The sequence below is a fragment of the Nematolebias whitei genome, chromosome 7 (assembly GCF_014905685.2).
Source record: "Nematolebias whitei isolate Nwh7 chromosome 7, NemWhi1, whole genome shotgun sequence".
NCBI classification, from domain to species: Eukaryota; Metazoa; Chordata; class Actinopteri; order Cyprinodontiformes; family Rivulidae; genus Nematolebias; species Nematolebias whitei.
In genome coordinates, this window is record NC_056504.1 from 49,736,053 (window position 1) to 49,750,968 (window position 14,916).

The 14,916-nt window shown below is 43.6% G+C and overlaps 2 protein-coding genes across 2 annotated transcripts in view; one reads left to right on the forward strand and one right to left on the reverse strand.

The window, feature by feature from the left end:
- The window catches only part of LOC119412046 (centromere protein P), a 106,377-nt gene that overhangs the window by 69,763 nt on the left and 21,698 nt on the right, over window positions 1-14,916 (reverse strand). The gene's annotated exons all lie outside the window — the stretch shown is intronic.
- ogna (osteoglycin, paralog a) lies at window positions 5,461-13,389 on the forward strand. Its single transcript, XM_037679024.1, has 6 exons — window positions 5,461-5,636; window positions 9,526-9,589; window positions 9,768-9,932; window positions 11,858-12,060; window positions 12,178-12,270; window positions 12,546-13,389. Exons 1-6 carry the CDS (start codon window positions 5,487-5,489, stop codon window positions 12,714-12,716), a joined length of 846 nt encoding a protein of 281 aa, XP_037534952.1. The 5' UTR covers window positions 5,461-5,486; the 3' UTR covers window positions 12,717-13,389.

Sequence of the window (14,916 nt, forward strand, 5' to 3'; positions counted from 1 at the left end):
AGTTGGATGAACAGACAGACAGACAGTTGGATGAACAGACAGACAGAGAGTTGGATGAACAGACAGACAGACAGTTGGATGAACAGACAGACAGACAGTTGGATGGACGAAGGCTCTCTGCAGCTCACTTGACTCGTGTCTCCTCAGTTTAATGAAGTTGTGTGAACTGGGCTGTTTTATAAGTTCTTTATTAATAAAGTTTTATTATGAATCACGCTGCATTCAACTCAGTAGAAGCACAGCAGCCTCTGAGCTGAAGTATAAAACATGAGCTGCTGGCAGCCATCCAGAACCAGCGAGTAGTTCTGTCATAAAAACATACACTTTATTACATCATGTCAGTCAGACCCAAGCAGACCCAAGCAGACCCAAGCAGACTGGGCTACCAGGCGGTCCGGTGGGTCAGCAGTGAGACAAGCAGGAATCCACTGATGAATGTTGTTGTGAGAGGACGGCTTCAGGGAGCCCTCAGACCCAGCTGACCCGCACAACAACCACAGCTGTCAGCAGAACTTTCTAACTTCGGATCGCTGATGAAAAGAAAAGGTTAAAGGTTTGGAGCCGAAGACGCTCAGAATTAAAACCCGTTTTATTCCAGTTGGTGAATAACTTTCTTTAAAAGTCCAACAGGTTTGTGTTGTTGAGGATGTTTAGTTCTTCTCCTGAGTCACTTATTTAAATTGATGGATTAAAGATGTAATTTCTATATAAACTGAAATAAACTTTAATTTGATGTCAGTAAATAAAACCAACAGTGTGACACAGCAATTACATTTTTCACAGTTTGCTGCTTCAGCTGTTTTACCCAAAGCCTGGACTGTTCTTTCAGCAGTACTTCTACAAAACAACACTTTTTGTTTTAATGAAGGTGAATTATTTTGTAAAAGTGCAGCCAGAAGAGACTGGAGGAGCCAGAAGATGCAGGATGAACATTTCCAGGCAACCGGCTGCACATCTGCAGCGTTTCAGGACAGAAATGGGCTCCAACCATCGCGTTGCTGCGCTCAGCTGCTGTTTGACGTTGACAGGCTCGGGTCGGACCGAGGCTCGGCCCGAGGTTGTTTGGTGGAACTCTAAACAAATACAATCACAGATGTTTGGAAATGTGTCTTTGCAATTCTAAAATGCAGCTAACGGACTGCAGATCACAAAGAAAAGAAGGCTGAAGAATTAAATTTTGGCTTTTTAAAATAAAACAATGTTTTTGCTCTGAAATTACTGCTTCACATGAAGGTTGGAGAGTTCACAGCTGTCATTTTACACCAAAATGGAGCTTAGATAAAGTCAAAGAGTCTATTTTTGCTCACGCAACTAAAAGAAAAGGGCCGTCCATGCAGGAGCACCATCAGATCTCCAAACAACGAAGAGGCTTCAATATTTCCTGAAACAGTCCTGCAACGTAAAACACTGAGGCAAACAGAAAATTATAAATTATTTAGTTGTTTTGTTTGTTTGTATAAGAACAGAAGAGTGTGAGCAACCGGCAGAATCCTTTATTCCAGAGTCCTTTAGCTTTTATTTAAAACACCTACCAAACCACCAGCGTCTGTACGAAGTTTATTTTGAAAAATATTATAAAGTAGAAACTACTGGAACAGGTGAGCTCAGTTTTTCAGTTTCTACTTTGACCCGTTGGACCGGGGAAATTAAGGACCATAAAGATCCTCAGCGACCAGGATTAGCAGCAGCACACATCTCTGCACCTGAAGCCCTTGTTTCTGTAGAGGGTTTAGAGCAGGGCTCTTCAATAAAACTGCTCAGGGGCCACAGTTTCTGAAAGCCAACAGCTCGGGGGCCGGACATCCAGAGATTAAAGTCATTATTATTATTAAACCGTTATTTTTTTGTTTTACCAGGAAGAAATCCATTGAGATTATTAATCTCTTTTACAAGGATGTTTATGTGAATAAACCAAGTTTATAATGATCTATTACCTTTACCTTTTAAATGTTTTTTTATTGCATTGAAGCATAAATGCAAGAAACAGAACCCAAAACTCAGAACAACAACAAAAAAAATTATTATTATTATTTTGTTTTTTTAATGAAGTGGGCCGGTTTGAAGTCACCCGTGGGCCATTTCTGGCCCGCGGGCCGCCAGTTGAACAGCCCTGGTTTAGAGTCTCTGTTCTCTTTAGAGCAGCACACAGATCCTCCAGCTGTCAGCACGGTGCTGGAGGGCTGATGGTCTGGGCTCCTGTCAGTCGCTGAGTGGACCAGAGGGTCCTGGAATTAGATGTGAGTCCATCTGTCCAACAGCTGAAGCTTGGACCAAACTGGGTCCAACAGGAGCTCGATCCCAAACAGCAGCTGATCTACAACAGAACCAAAGAGCTGCAACAGTCCAGTCAGAGTCCAGAACCTGACCCTGTCTGAAATGCTGTGGTGGACCTTCAGAGAGCTGATGAACTGAAGCAACGCTGGAATGAAGAGTGGGCCAGAACTCCTCCAGAACCACGGGAGAGGCTGAAACAGAACCCCACTGAGGGCTGCAGCATCACAGCAGACTTATTTTGTGTTTCGGTGGATTTCCACCATCAGGCAGAATTATTTGGGGTGAGGTACAAGTGAAGCCCACACTCCGATACAGGAAAAGAGTGACGGTCAAAACACGTTCTGGAGTTACTGGATCTGCTCCCAGAGGCATAAACGTTTAAAAGGTGCTCGTAATTGCTAACACACCTGTAACGGTACGAGCTCAGGTTGCTGGGATGTTTACATCTGGGCCCCGTCTCTCCCCTCTCGCACTGGAGGATGGAAAAATCACACGTTTTCGATTTAACTCTTCTGTGGAAATAAGGTCGAGCTTTTTCCCCTCATTTGTCAAGAAGCTCTTTTTCATTAATTTTTTTTCCTCTCAGCTCATCGTGTCAAGGGATGAAACGAAACAAATGCCCAGCAAACGTTTACGGGCCGTTCTGGAGAAGGCCAACTTCTCCTTCGTTTGACAGCCAAGGTTAAAATCAGAACAGCTGGACGTGCACAGCTGTTTGACGCAGCGAGGGAACAGAGTTTCTTCAGTTTCTCAGCCTTTCTGTAGAAAAATCTTCCAGTGGAGCTGAAGGTTTTCACTTAATTTACGACCTTCAGTTGTTTTAGACTTTATTGTTTTTCCGTGAACAGTCTTTGCTGCTCTGGAGGAACGACAAACAGACGCAGTGATTGAACTACATGTTTTTGTCTCTTCAGCAAATGTTCAATCTGGAAGAAACAATTAAAACTGAAACATCACACTTGCAGTTGTGGTGCAGTTTTTCCTGTAAGATGGACGAGAGGTTTCTGATCAAGGATTAGGAGCACCTCCAGATCTGAGGCCATGGTCCTCAATCATGTCCTCTCTGGGTTGGAGGTTCTGCCTCAAGTGGAGGAGTTCAAGTGTCTCTAGTTTTGTTCATGTGTGAGGGAAGAATGGAGTGTGAGATCGACAGATGGACTGGTGCAGCGTCTGCAGTATTGCGGACTCTGTGCTGGTCCGTTGTGGTGAAGAGGGAGCTGAGCTGTAAGGCAAAGCTCTCTGTTTACTGGTCGGTCTATGTTCCTCCCCTCACCTCTGGTCAGGAACTCTGGGTAGTGACCGAAAAAACGAGATCCTGGATCCAGGAGGTCTAAAGGAGTTCTCTCTGCAGGGTAGCTGGACTCTCCTTAGAGATCGGGTGAGAAGTTCAGTTCTCCAGGAGAGACACGGAGTAGAGCCACTGCTCCTCCACATCGAGAGGAGACAGCTGAGGAGGTTCAGTCATCTGGTCAGGATGGACCCTGGACACCTCTGTAGGGAGGTGCTCTGGACATGTCGAACTTGGGGGAGACCCCGAGGAAGACCCAGGATGCTCTGGAGACTCTGTCTCTCAGCTGGTCTGGGGACACCTGGAAGAGGTGGTTGTGGAGAGATCTGGACCTCCCTGCTCAAACTGCTGCCCCTGAGACTCGAGTCCAGAACGGACGGGGAGATGAGTGGACGGGTGGAAGATCTCTGCAGTGACGTGAGATCACTTCATTACATTCATGGACTCCCTGTGGTTTTACAGACTCACAAGAAACAAGACGACCGTCCCTGCAAAACGCTGGACCACCGTCCTCTTCTGGTCAAAATTCAACAACCAAGTTAAAAATTAAACAGAAGGCTTCTTATCGTAACAAGTCTCATAATTAATTAATGCATTTATTTATTTATCTCAAACATACGTATTTATGTACATAGAAATAAAAAATAAAAAGCAAAGGACAACACGTGTTCCAGAGTCACAACGAAGCAAACAGCTGATCTAGTCCTGTCCCTCCTTACAGCTCATAAATAATCAAATCCCTTATAAGAATATGAACTTTTACACTTGAACCCAAATCACAACCATCAACTCGTTAACAGTTACACCCACAGGTTCATGTGCTGATTGAGACCGAAGTCCAGCTCTGTGGCATCAGACTGACTCTCTCTGTGTTCGGAGGAAAAGAAATGACGAGGACGACCAACAAGCACAGACCCCACAAAGCACGGAGGTGGAAACATTATGGTATGGAGCTGTCATTCTGCTAAGGACACTGGATGACTTCACCACGCCGAGGGACCAACGTATGGAGCTATGAACCCTAAACCCATGGAGGAGAACCTTCTTCCCTCAGCCAGAACACGAAGACGGGACATAGATGGAGGTCAGTGACCCAAAACATTCAGCCAAGACAAGAAAAGGAGTGGCTATGGAAGAAGGACATTAAGGTGGAGTGGAATGGAGTGGTTTTTTTAATCCTCACAGTTTTAAAGCCTAATTGGAATAAAGTTTAAAAATACCTTGTTTAGAGAAAAAAAAAAAAAAAGCCAACATGGACCGGTCCTGATGAGGGCGGTGATTGTACCAGACAAGATCCTAAAAGGTACCAGGTAATCTGCACGGTTCTGGACAGTGGGAGGAAACACTCAAACATGAGGACTCCACACAGAAAGTGTTCAAACCCACAACCTTCTTGGTGTGAGGCAGCGCAGCTAACCACTGCTCCACCGTTCAGCGCGAGTCTGCTGAGAGAAAAACAAGCGGAGAAAAGGAAAACCGCCGGGCTAATGAAAGCAGATCTGATTAAAAGTCATTAGTGAGCGGTCCGACGGGACCACAGACCCGACAGACCACAGACATTCCTCCAGACAAAACACACGCACACTTAAGCTGTCAACTTTCAGCTTTCCTGCTTTCACTGCACTTTCTGCAGCCCATATTTCTTCCTGTCCACATTTAAGGTACATTCAAGAGAAAATGGACACAGGTTGTCTTCCAGCGCCTGGATACTCAGTGTGTTTGTCTTTCTCTGTTTCTCGGCGCAGATGGATGGGGGCTGGTCTGGAAGGGGTTAAGGTGCTGCGCTCCATAAACTCTGCTTTAAGAGTCTGCTGGAAGCTCCTGGTTCAGCCTTTAAATACAGACATTTGGCTCATCCAGGCAGGAGAAGATTAGCTGCCGACCCAAACGCAGACTCTCAGGCGCAGCGTCGGTTCTGGACAGCATGAAGGAGATCCAGTTCACCTGGGTGCTGGTCCTGTGGCTGGCAGCAGCTTCAGCCAGGAGGCTCGATCACGACTCACGGCTCGTACGAGGAGCTCTACCTGCCCGGCAGCTCAACGGATACTTCCTTTGGAAATCGAGGAGACCGAAGGTGAGACATAAACTGTTTGGGTCAAACTTCTCTGCTGAAGCTGCACTGATCTATCTCACTGGGTCAGGTTCTGACCCATTTTTCTGCCTCTAGTCACGTTTTGTTACCAGGTAGATGGTTTGTTTTCTTGTTGACTTTTAACATTTAAAGGAACATTTTCATGAATGTGAATAATTTGCGGTCCTGTCTATAAAACAGATTCTGTCTCGTGGTCAAACGCTCGGAGTTCAGCGAGACTGAAACTGAAAATTCCTCCATTTTCTCAGTTTTGAGCTCCCGGCTACGACCGGCCAACGTCTGGGTTTTAAACTCGGATGAACTTAGCACCAGTGAAGTCTACGAGGATATATTCAGCATGGTTTATCTGCATGTTTCAAGGAGGGCTACCAAACCTGACTGAGTGAAACTCTTGATAAATGGGGTTTATCAGACTGGTGATGTTCATGCATCGGCACCTTCGCTTAACGATTCTGGTCATTGTTTATCCAGTTAATCTGATTTATTCCATCTTGTGCAACAACCATATGCCCAACTCGCAGTCCATCACTTTCTGCACCATCTTACACCAAACACACCAAACCTTAAATCAACTCCACCGACACTCTTCAAAACCGCAGAACCTTCTCAGTCCGGACGAACCCAAACCAACATCTAGACTAATTTGTCTCTCGGGAAATACTTGGAGGAAAAGAAGAAAATAAAACACACAAACGATCAACAGAAGAAAGGAAGAGGGAGACAACAGAGCTATAAAACATCACTGTGGCTTTTAATGAGCTTCATGTGTTGAAATCTCTTTACTGGAGCTCGGATGAACGTTTTAAACTAAAATGTGGAAAGTTTCCTCCGCCTGGTTGGTCTGCAGACCCAACAGCTGCAGAATGAGTTGGTATTTACCAGATGAAGGCACTCGAGCCACAGTGACGGGTTTTCAATGAACCAAACACTGGATCAGATGAAGGAGCCCATCTTTAATTAGAGTCCACTGGCAGCCTTCTGGTTTCTTGTCTCTAACTGAATATATACATTTGATTTTCAGCTGAACACCTGTAGACAAAACCCTAAACCTTCAGGCTTTTAGTAGATTTCTTATTGGTGATCTAAATAATTTGGATACCAAAGCTTAAAAGTTTTAAACTGTCCCGTCTTTGAGCTGAGGATTCGTCACACTGAAGGATATGGGGCATCACTTCCTCCTGAATGTTTATAAGGTCGGAGGTTAAAGGTCAACTTGTGGTTTCTGCATTTGAACAGCCACACGGGACCTCCGACAGCAGAACGACTTGTGGTCTGCTCACACTAAAACCAACAACTTTACACGACAACAGAAAGAAACGTGGATGGTTTGATGTTTGGGTTGTGTACCGTGTTACTCTTAGTGTTTTTCATGGATTTCAAAGAAATGGAACCAGAAGTCTTTGGAGCAGGCTGACAGGAACAGGAGGAGAAAAGTGCAGGAAATAAACCTGGCTTGTTGAAGCAGGAGATATAATTATTAAATATTCTCTCGTTGACATCCCTTTACACCCTCGCTGTCCAAGCGGTGGTCCTGCTCGCTCTGCGTGACTGACGTCTCCGCCTCCGAGGTGTTGCAAAGTGAAATGGGTTGTAAGATACTACAGCCAAGTTCAGGAATCGTTACGAGTTCACAATATCCCGGACGAGCCCCCAATTAAGCCTCGTTTTGTTCTTTAACTTTGACAATTCTCACACAGACTCGTGTTTGTGCTGCTGTTGTTTGGTGCATTGTTTTGTGCTATTAGTGCTTATTATATTCTTAGTTTAGCGTATTTCTTAGTTCATGTCTTGGATCTTATTACCGTTTTTCTTTACAATTTGTATTTTTGTTGAATGTAACTGGAACCCTGTGTACAGTTTCGTTACACCTCATGTACCACATGTGACGTGAATGACAATACCTTGAATCCTTGAACGATTCATGTTCCTTAGTGGAAAAATCACCACCTTATTTAATTACTTAAAAATGCTATTATTTTATATTTTTACCACAATAAATTAGTCAGTCTTTTAGAACTATCTCAGTCTGAAATAAAAATATCAAAGTTAAATGTATTTTTTATTATTTTGACTATTTAAGGCCTTTAGTTTAAAAAGTCCACATTACAACTTCTTTTTAAAATCAACAAAATAATTATTTTATGACAGTTTATTTAAATAAATAAATAAGCTTCCTCCATTAGCATGCCCTAAATGACCTTTTGACAATTTTTTAAACATTCCAGTCTGAAGTTCAGTGAAGACCCCCCCAGCCCACCGGACCCTTCAGATCCAGTAGCCGAAAATGAGGCTTTGTTTTTGGTTAAACTTTCACGAGTCGTTCAGCGGTTGGACACAGACGTTTTTTAGTTTTGAATTAATTATTTTCCTTTTCTTCCGCTAATGACGTCCTGCTTTGAGGAAAGCTAACAGAAGTCGCCCGCTGTCAGCCATGGAGCGTCTGATTCTGCAGCCTGCATGCATGCGGAACAGATTTATCTTGCTAAATGTTTACTTGTGCACAAGTGCACTTTTGCTCTTTACATTTAAACTAAAACAATTTTTAAGACAAGACGAGACAAGACTAAGCAAAGATGTCTGGTCCGAGAGGATGTGCTGCTTCCAGTGCGAGTTAAACTCGTCTCCAGCTCTCAAATATAAAACAGTAGCACCACCTAGTGGGTTAACATAAAAATCTCAAGTACAGGGATAATGGTAAAAAAAAGAAAAGCATTACTGAGAGGAATGCATAAATTGATCTGATAATTATGGGATTAAAAGTTGTATTTAAGGTGTATTTTAACGAGGGTGATTTTTCCCCAGAGGAACGTGAGTGTGTTGTAAAGTTACTGTGAGATTATGAGAGCGTTCGAAAAAAAATGACAAAGTTTAAAAAAAGATTAAAAAACAAGAAGGACTTTGTCAGAAAAAACTGTGTTTACTGACTGCACCAAAATAAATAAATAAAAACAGACAAAAATAAATACGTGGCAGATTTTTCTACCTAAAGACGATACAAGGATTAACGTTGCGACCCGGCTATTTGGACCATCAGCTTAAAATGGAGGCTGAGCCCAAAGTTGACGATTTAGCCTGACAGCCAGCAGTGGCAGTGTCCTGACTCGAGCCTCAACAGCCTTAAAGCCCCAAGTCTCAGGTGCAGACAGGTAAAACAATCATCCTGACGCAACACCACGGCCGGGGCAGCGAGGACCCAGCGGTCCATCACACATTTTTTTAATAACTGAAAAATCTGCACGCTGTACATCATTTTGTGAGAACAAAACACAGCATGGCACACAGTGTCCCATATGTTTATACACAAGTAATTACAGCAGTAGGATGTTCAGCCATTGATTTAGGCCTGTGTTTCATTACAGGGCTGAAGACATCAGGCTCTGATTTATTAAAACATCTTAAAATGATAGAAGGAAGCCGGTTTAATGGAGTCCAAACAGAACATTTCTCTGATATTCACAGAAAGAAAAAAAACTAGCGGAACAGTTTGTCCACAGGTTCATTTTGCAACAGAAACAGCTCAAAGCTTTAACGTTTGCATTTCAGTGCAAACACAGAAACTCTTCTCGCTCCAACCCCAAACTATCACTAAGCTTCATCCCATGAAATTCTGCTCCGGATCCTGAGCAGAAGTCTCCAGAGGCTGCTGCTGGGATCCTGATAGTTGAATCCAACACCTGCTCTACACTGGATTACCAGGTTTACTGTCACTGTGAGGCCGGAGTACAAGATCACCCCCCCACCCCCACCCCCCGGTGCATTTATTCAAACAATCACTAAGAAAAGAACTTCTCATCCCACAACCAGAACACATTCCTGTCACTGCACACCCATCAGCTGTTTGATAAATACAAATGAGTCTTTTCTCCTGCAGAGGGCGCTGCTTCCTGCCGATGAGCCTGACGACAGCCCGACGCCGAGCGGAGGCGACAGCGCTGGTAAGAAAGTCCAAAACATCTGCACCCGGCGGAGGAACGTTATCTGCTGTGCATACAGCGCGGCGTTCTGAACCCGCCTGTAACGGTTCTGTTGGAGTCCTGACTGTAGGTGCTCAGGGTTTGATCCAACTGTTCTCTACAAACCGCAGGTCAATGTGATGAATGCTTTTTCTTGCAGATCTTCCCACCTGCCTGCTGTGTGTCTGCTTGTCCAAGTCGGTGTACTGCGAGGAGGTCAACCCGGACATGACCACCGTCCCCCCACTGCCTAAAGAAACTGCATACCTGTACGCCCGCTTCAACAAGATCAAAAAGATCAGCAAAAAGGACTTCAGTGACACCGGTAGGTCTGACGACTGGTGGGGGCCGGTCAGTTTGTACTTCTGCCAAATGGTACCCTCGCATCTTATCCAGCTGTTGATATTTTCTATAACAATGGTTCCAACCAGTTTCTGTTTTGCACCAATGCACTTACCACAAACACAACCCTGCGTGTGCAAACTATTGTCAAACTGTGCCTCATTTCATAATCAATTTTAATGTAAACCATAACTGCCATGTGCTTTTCTTTCACCAAATATTATTAGTAAATAAACACCACTTAAAAGAAAAAACATTTAATTATCTACGATGGAGAGTAGAATTGTTCGGTGTAGGTGTGTACGTTGTCCAACCCAGGTGCGGTGCCTCAACGGTGCAGGTGCAACGCTGCTTTCATTAAATACAGAGAAAGCACAACCTGCTGGTGTTTTCAGACAAAAAGACAAGTTATCTCAGAAACTTCATTCTTGGATCAAACAGAAATGATCTGTAAATTTCTTCTGTCTTAAAATCCAAGAAAACTTCTGGGGCTACGGCTCCGTGTCCAGGTCTAACCTAATAATATATAATTTTAATAAGATCTTCTTCTTTTGACTTTTTCCTCTTCAGGGGTCTCCACAGCGAGTCATCCTTCTCCATCTCACTCTGTCCTCACTCCAACTACCTCCATGTCCTCTCTAACTGCATCCATGTACCTCCTCTTAGTCTTTTTCCTGGCAGCTGCATGTCTAACATCCTTCTACCAATATACTAACTAGACCAATGCTTCTTCACCTCTTTACCACACTCCACATTTTCCTGGACAGTGGACCCCAAGTCCTTTAAGTCCTGCACCTTTGTGACCTCTGCCTCACTGTTCCACCTCCTCCCTCATTCACACACATGGACTCTGTCTCATACCTCCACCTCTCCAAGTTCTCTTCCACCTGTTCCCTGTTCTCACCACAGATCACAATGCCGTCTGTAAACATCATAGTCCACAGGGGTTCCTGCCTGACCTCATCTTTTAGTCCGTCCATCACCAGAGCAAACAAGAAGGGGCTCAGAGCCGATCCTTGATGCACTCCCACCTCCACCTTGAAGCCGTCACTCCTACAGCACATCTCACCACTCACTAATTGTTGTAACAAGATAACTGGTTTAAATCAAGGGCAGTATGATTGTGCAGTGGTTAGCAGTGTTGCCCCACAGGAAAAAGGTCAAAGGTTTGCCTCCCTGTGCTGCGTTTACATGTTCTCTCTCTGTGGTTTTCCCAGGTACTCAGATTTCCTCCCACAGACCAAAAACAGGCATGTTGGGTTAATGTGAAACTAAATTGTCCCTAGGTGTGTCCAGGGTGTTTCCTGTCTCTCGCACAAAGACCTCTGGAGACAGGCACCATCTGCCCCATGACACGGAAAAGGAAAAAAGAAAACAAGACGATAAATGGATGAAATGTGCATTTTCATTAATTTTAACTTTTAAAAACAGATTTTCTGCTGTGTTTGCTCCTGCTGCTGTTATGAAATATCCATGCCAAACGCCAATTGTTTGGTCGGAGAAGAAAAAAACTATTCTATAAAATATCAACAGTACTGTAGATGGGACGTAAGTCATCCAGGTTGGAGGGACTACAGAGATGGGTACGAAGTGGGGCTGAATTAAGCACAAATCAAAAACAAAGTGGGCTAAGACGAACACTAAGTGGGTGGAAAGGAGCACACCTGGAGCAGATGGCTTTTCTCATACCCAAAAATCTGGGTACAAAGTAATCAAAGCAATAAAAGTACAATTTGGTGCAGGTACGATCTGACTTGGAGCCACTCCTGGACTAAAACAGTTATGTTTAAAACTGCAGCAAATACTTTAAATATTACAGGATATGAATAACAAATCAGTTGAGAACAACTTTTCAAACTGTCGTCTATTGCCTGTAACGTCATGACTGATCCTGCGGCGGGTCCACAGTGACTCTGAAGAGGATCGACCTGACGGGGAACCTGATCTCGGAGATCGACGACGGGGCCTTCTCCAAGCTGACCCTGCTGGAGGAGCTGTCTCTGGCTGAGAACAGACTCGTCAAACTTCCTACGCTCCCAACAAAGCTCACGTCCTTCAACGCAAACAACAACTTCCTGAAAACCAAAGGTGTCAAGGCCAACACCTTCAAGGTGCGTTATGGGTATTAGTCAACAATCATTTTGAATCTTACTGAGGTCTGGAGATCCTCTCAACACGGGACGATTGTTTCCTACGTCTCTTTGATGCGAACTGTTTCTCTTGGGCAGAAACTGACCAAGCTGGCCACCCTGTACCTGGCTGACAACCAACTGGAGGCCGTTCCGTACGTCCCAGAGACTGTGCGGATCTTACATTTACAGGTTTGGGTTTCTTACTCAGGGTCCACGTACCAGGACAAAATAAAAACTATCTGGAGGAATGAGATCACCAACTTCACGTAAAAACACAAAACAGATTCAACCGTACGGTTGTTTAATAAACTGGCAGCTTTAACTTTTTGTTTCCGTTTAATAAATAACCCCTCGGTGGAATCTGTTGGCTGTTTTTCTCCACTGGACAAATTTGAACGCTGGACACTCTGTTAAACTTTTAGTGTTTTATTTTTATCATTTCTAACTTTTTTTTTTTTTTTCAGAACAACAACATCACTGACGTCAACCAAAACACCTTCTGCCGGTCCAACGACACCTACTATCTACGACCGAGTCTCTCTGAGGTCCGAATGGAGGGGAATCCGGTCGTGCTGTCCAAGTACCCCGACAGCTTCACCTGTATGAAAGTTCTGCCTGTTGGACGGTACCGCTGACGGGACGCAAACTCTACTGCAGCCCCCAAAAGTACCGAGGGGTGCTGGGACATCCTGGACTTTAGACAGCTGGTCCCACAGTGGGAATAAAGACCATTTACTTCTGTAAACCTGCAGCTTGTTTCAGCGTCGGGTCAAAAAGAAACGATTAACTGGACAATTAGTTCCTCTAAAAACATCCTGGTGTCCTGTAAACCTCCAGCTGCTTCAGCTACTTCAGCTGCTTCAGCTACTTCAGCTGTTTCAGCTGCTTCAGCTGCCTCATCGGCCGCTTTGGTTTCTGTCAGCAGGAACGTTTCGTGTCGTGACGCTCTTACCGCACAAATCGATTTAAAGACAGAAACCTGCGCAAACATTAAGACGCCAAAAACATTCGTTCTGTTACAATTTAAAAACAGACCCCCCCCCAGAAGAAGCCTAACCTCCGTAGATATCTGTGAGTTTTGCGTTATTCCTTAAACGTTTTGGTTTGACTTCCTGAAGATTTGACCTCTGAAGCACTCGGAACCTTTGCCAACAAAACGAACCGTAAGTTATTAAAAATATTCTGGTACGATTCCCAGAACGAGCAGCGGCGTCTAAACTTTTACAGTAATTATACAGTTGATTTGTTTCCTTTTGACCTGATGCTCCTTTTACACAAATTAATCTGTTTTTAACGACAACAAAGAAAAACACAAATCTGTAAAAACACGTCAACGATAACTAAACAAATCTCTTGTTTATTTTAAAAGTATTTTACTTTTTAATTAAAAATATGAAGCGAACAGGTTAGTTTATGATTGAATAACTGAAAACTTAAATTCAACACATAGCTGCAACATGTTGATTAAATGAAATCTCCAGAGACGCGGTTTATTATGAATATATGGTACAGAGCTACTGGAGGAATGCATATCGCCCGCCTCCTTCAAACCACTTTTAGACTGAGATCGCCTTACAGACTTGTTGTGTCGTGTCATGCTCAGAGTGTGCATTGTAAATCACTCTCAGCTACTACCACACCACCACATTTATAGCTCAGTAGCTATAAAACTGACCGAGTTGTAGCTATCGTTGTGTTCGCTAACGTCCGGCGGCGGCCATTTTTTCTTGGAATGACTCTAAAAGTCGGTCGTACATCCAACGACCGTTTCCTGAAAGTTTCATTAAAATCTGCCCAGTGGTTCATGAAATATTTTGCTAACAAACTGAGTTGACTCCAGTTTTAAACAAAACCTTGGCAATCTGTTAGCACTCAGAGTAAGTGCACAGGATCATCCCCAGCTACTACCATGTCAAACTTTAGCTCAGCTTCTGTAAAATTAAGTAGGGTTTAGCCGTTGTTTAGGTCAACAGGCTGTGGCGGCCATCTTGAGCAGGTCATCCAGTGGTTTCTGAGGTATTTCTGTAACAGACAGAGACACTGGACCTTCTCCTTGTGGCAGAGAGCGATAAAATGCAGCGTTTTAAAGGTTGTTTCTCGGAAAATCAAATTTCATGTTTATTTGGCTCGGATCAGGAATTATATTCACACATAAGGTGGCACACAAACCAAAATTAATTAGATTATTCAGGTCTTTAAAGAGCTGTCGGAGTAGCTGGCATGTTTGAAGATGATGAATAGTTTAATAATTTCTTAGTTTCCGTTCAGTCTGAATCAGGAAGTTTCAGCTTCGGTCTTTTTAACGACCCGTTTGAGTGATCTGAGTCACACAGAAGGAATCCTTGATATATGCATGTGGATCCGTAGTCTTATTCTCTTCAACTAAATGTTGTGAAACGGCAGTGTAAGCGTTTTAAATATTTCTCTTTGTTGCTTTAAGGTGTGTGAGTCAGAGAGCTCCCAGCTGCCTCAGCGTTGGGTTAAACGAGCATTAATAATTAATGATTAACAGTAAAATGTAAATGTTTGACAAGTCAGTCATGTAGTGACTTGACTTCAAGTTGTTTTCTAATTTATAGAATCCAGTGCGGTTGGACTGGAGAACATGTATCTATGATCTATAGTAATGTGAATGTTACTCGTTAAATGTTCGCCTCTTGCTTCGATGAGATTCTTTCTCTGCAGAAACGAAGTAAAATCACTTTAGAGGCTCAAAATGATGTGAATATGCAGCGTGTGTGGACAGAAGTGGCTAAAACTAAGGACATTTAATAAACTGTTTTTAATTAAAATGTCTTGGGCTCAGCGTCAGATGTGTTTTTAATAACGAAAAGA

What these genes read in the sequence shown, in the direction of transcription:
- ogna (XM_037679024.1), top strand. Translation starts at nt 5,487, where the DNA reads ATGAAGGAGATCCAGTTCACCTGGGTGCTGGTCCTGTGGCTGGCAGCA. An exon ending in TCAAGGCCAACACCTTCAAG is followed by an intron (nt 12,061 to 12,177) that starts GTGCGTTATGGG and finishes TCTCTTGGGCAG; the next exon opens with AAACTGACCAAGCTGGCCAC. An exon ending in TGCGGATCTTACATTTACAG is followed by an intron (nt 12,271 to 12,545) that starts GTTTGGGTTTCT and finishes TTTTTTTTTCAG; the next exon opens with AACAACAACATCACTGACGT.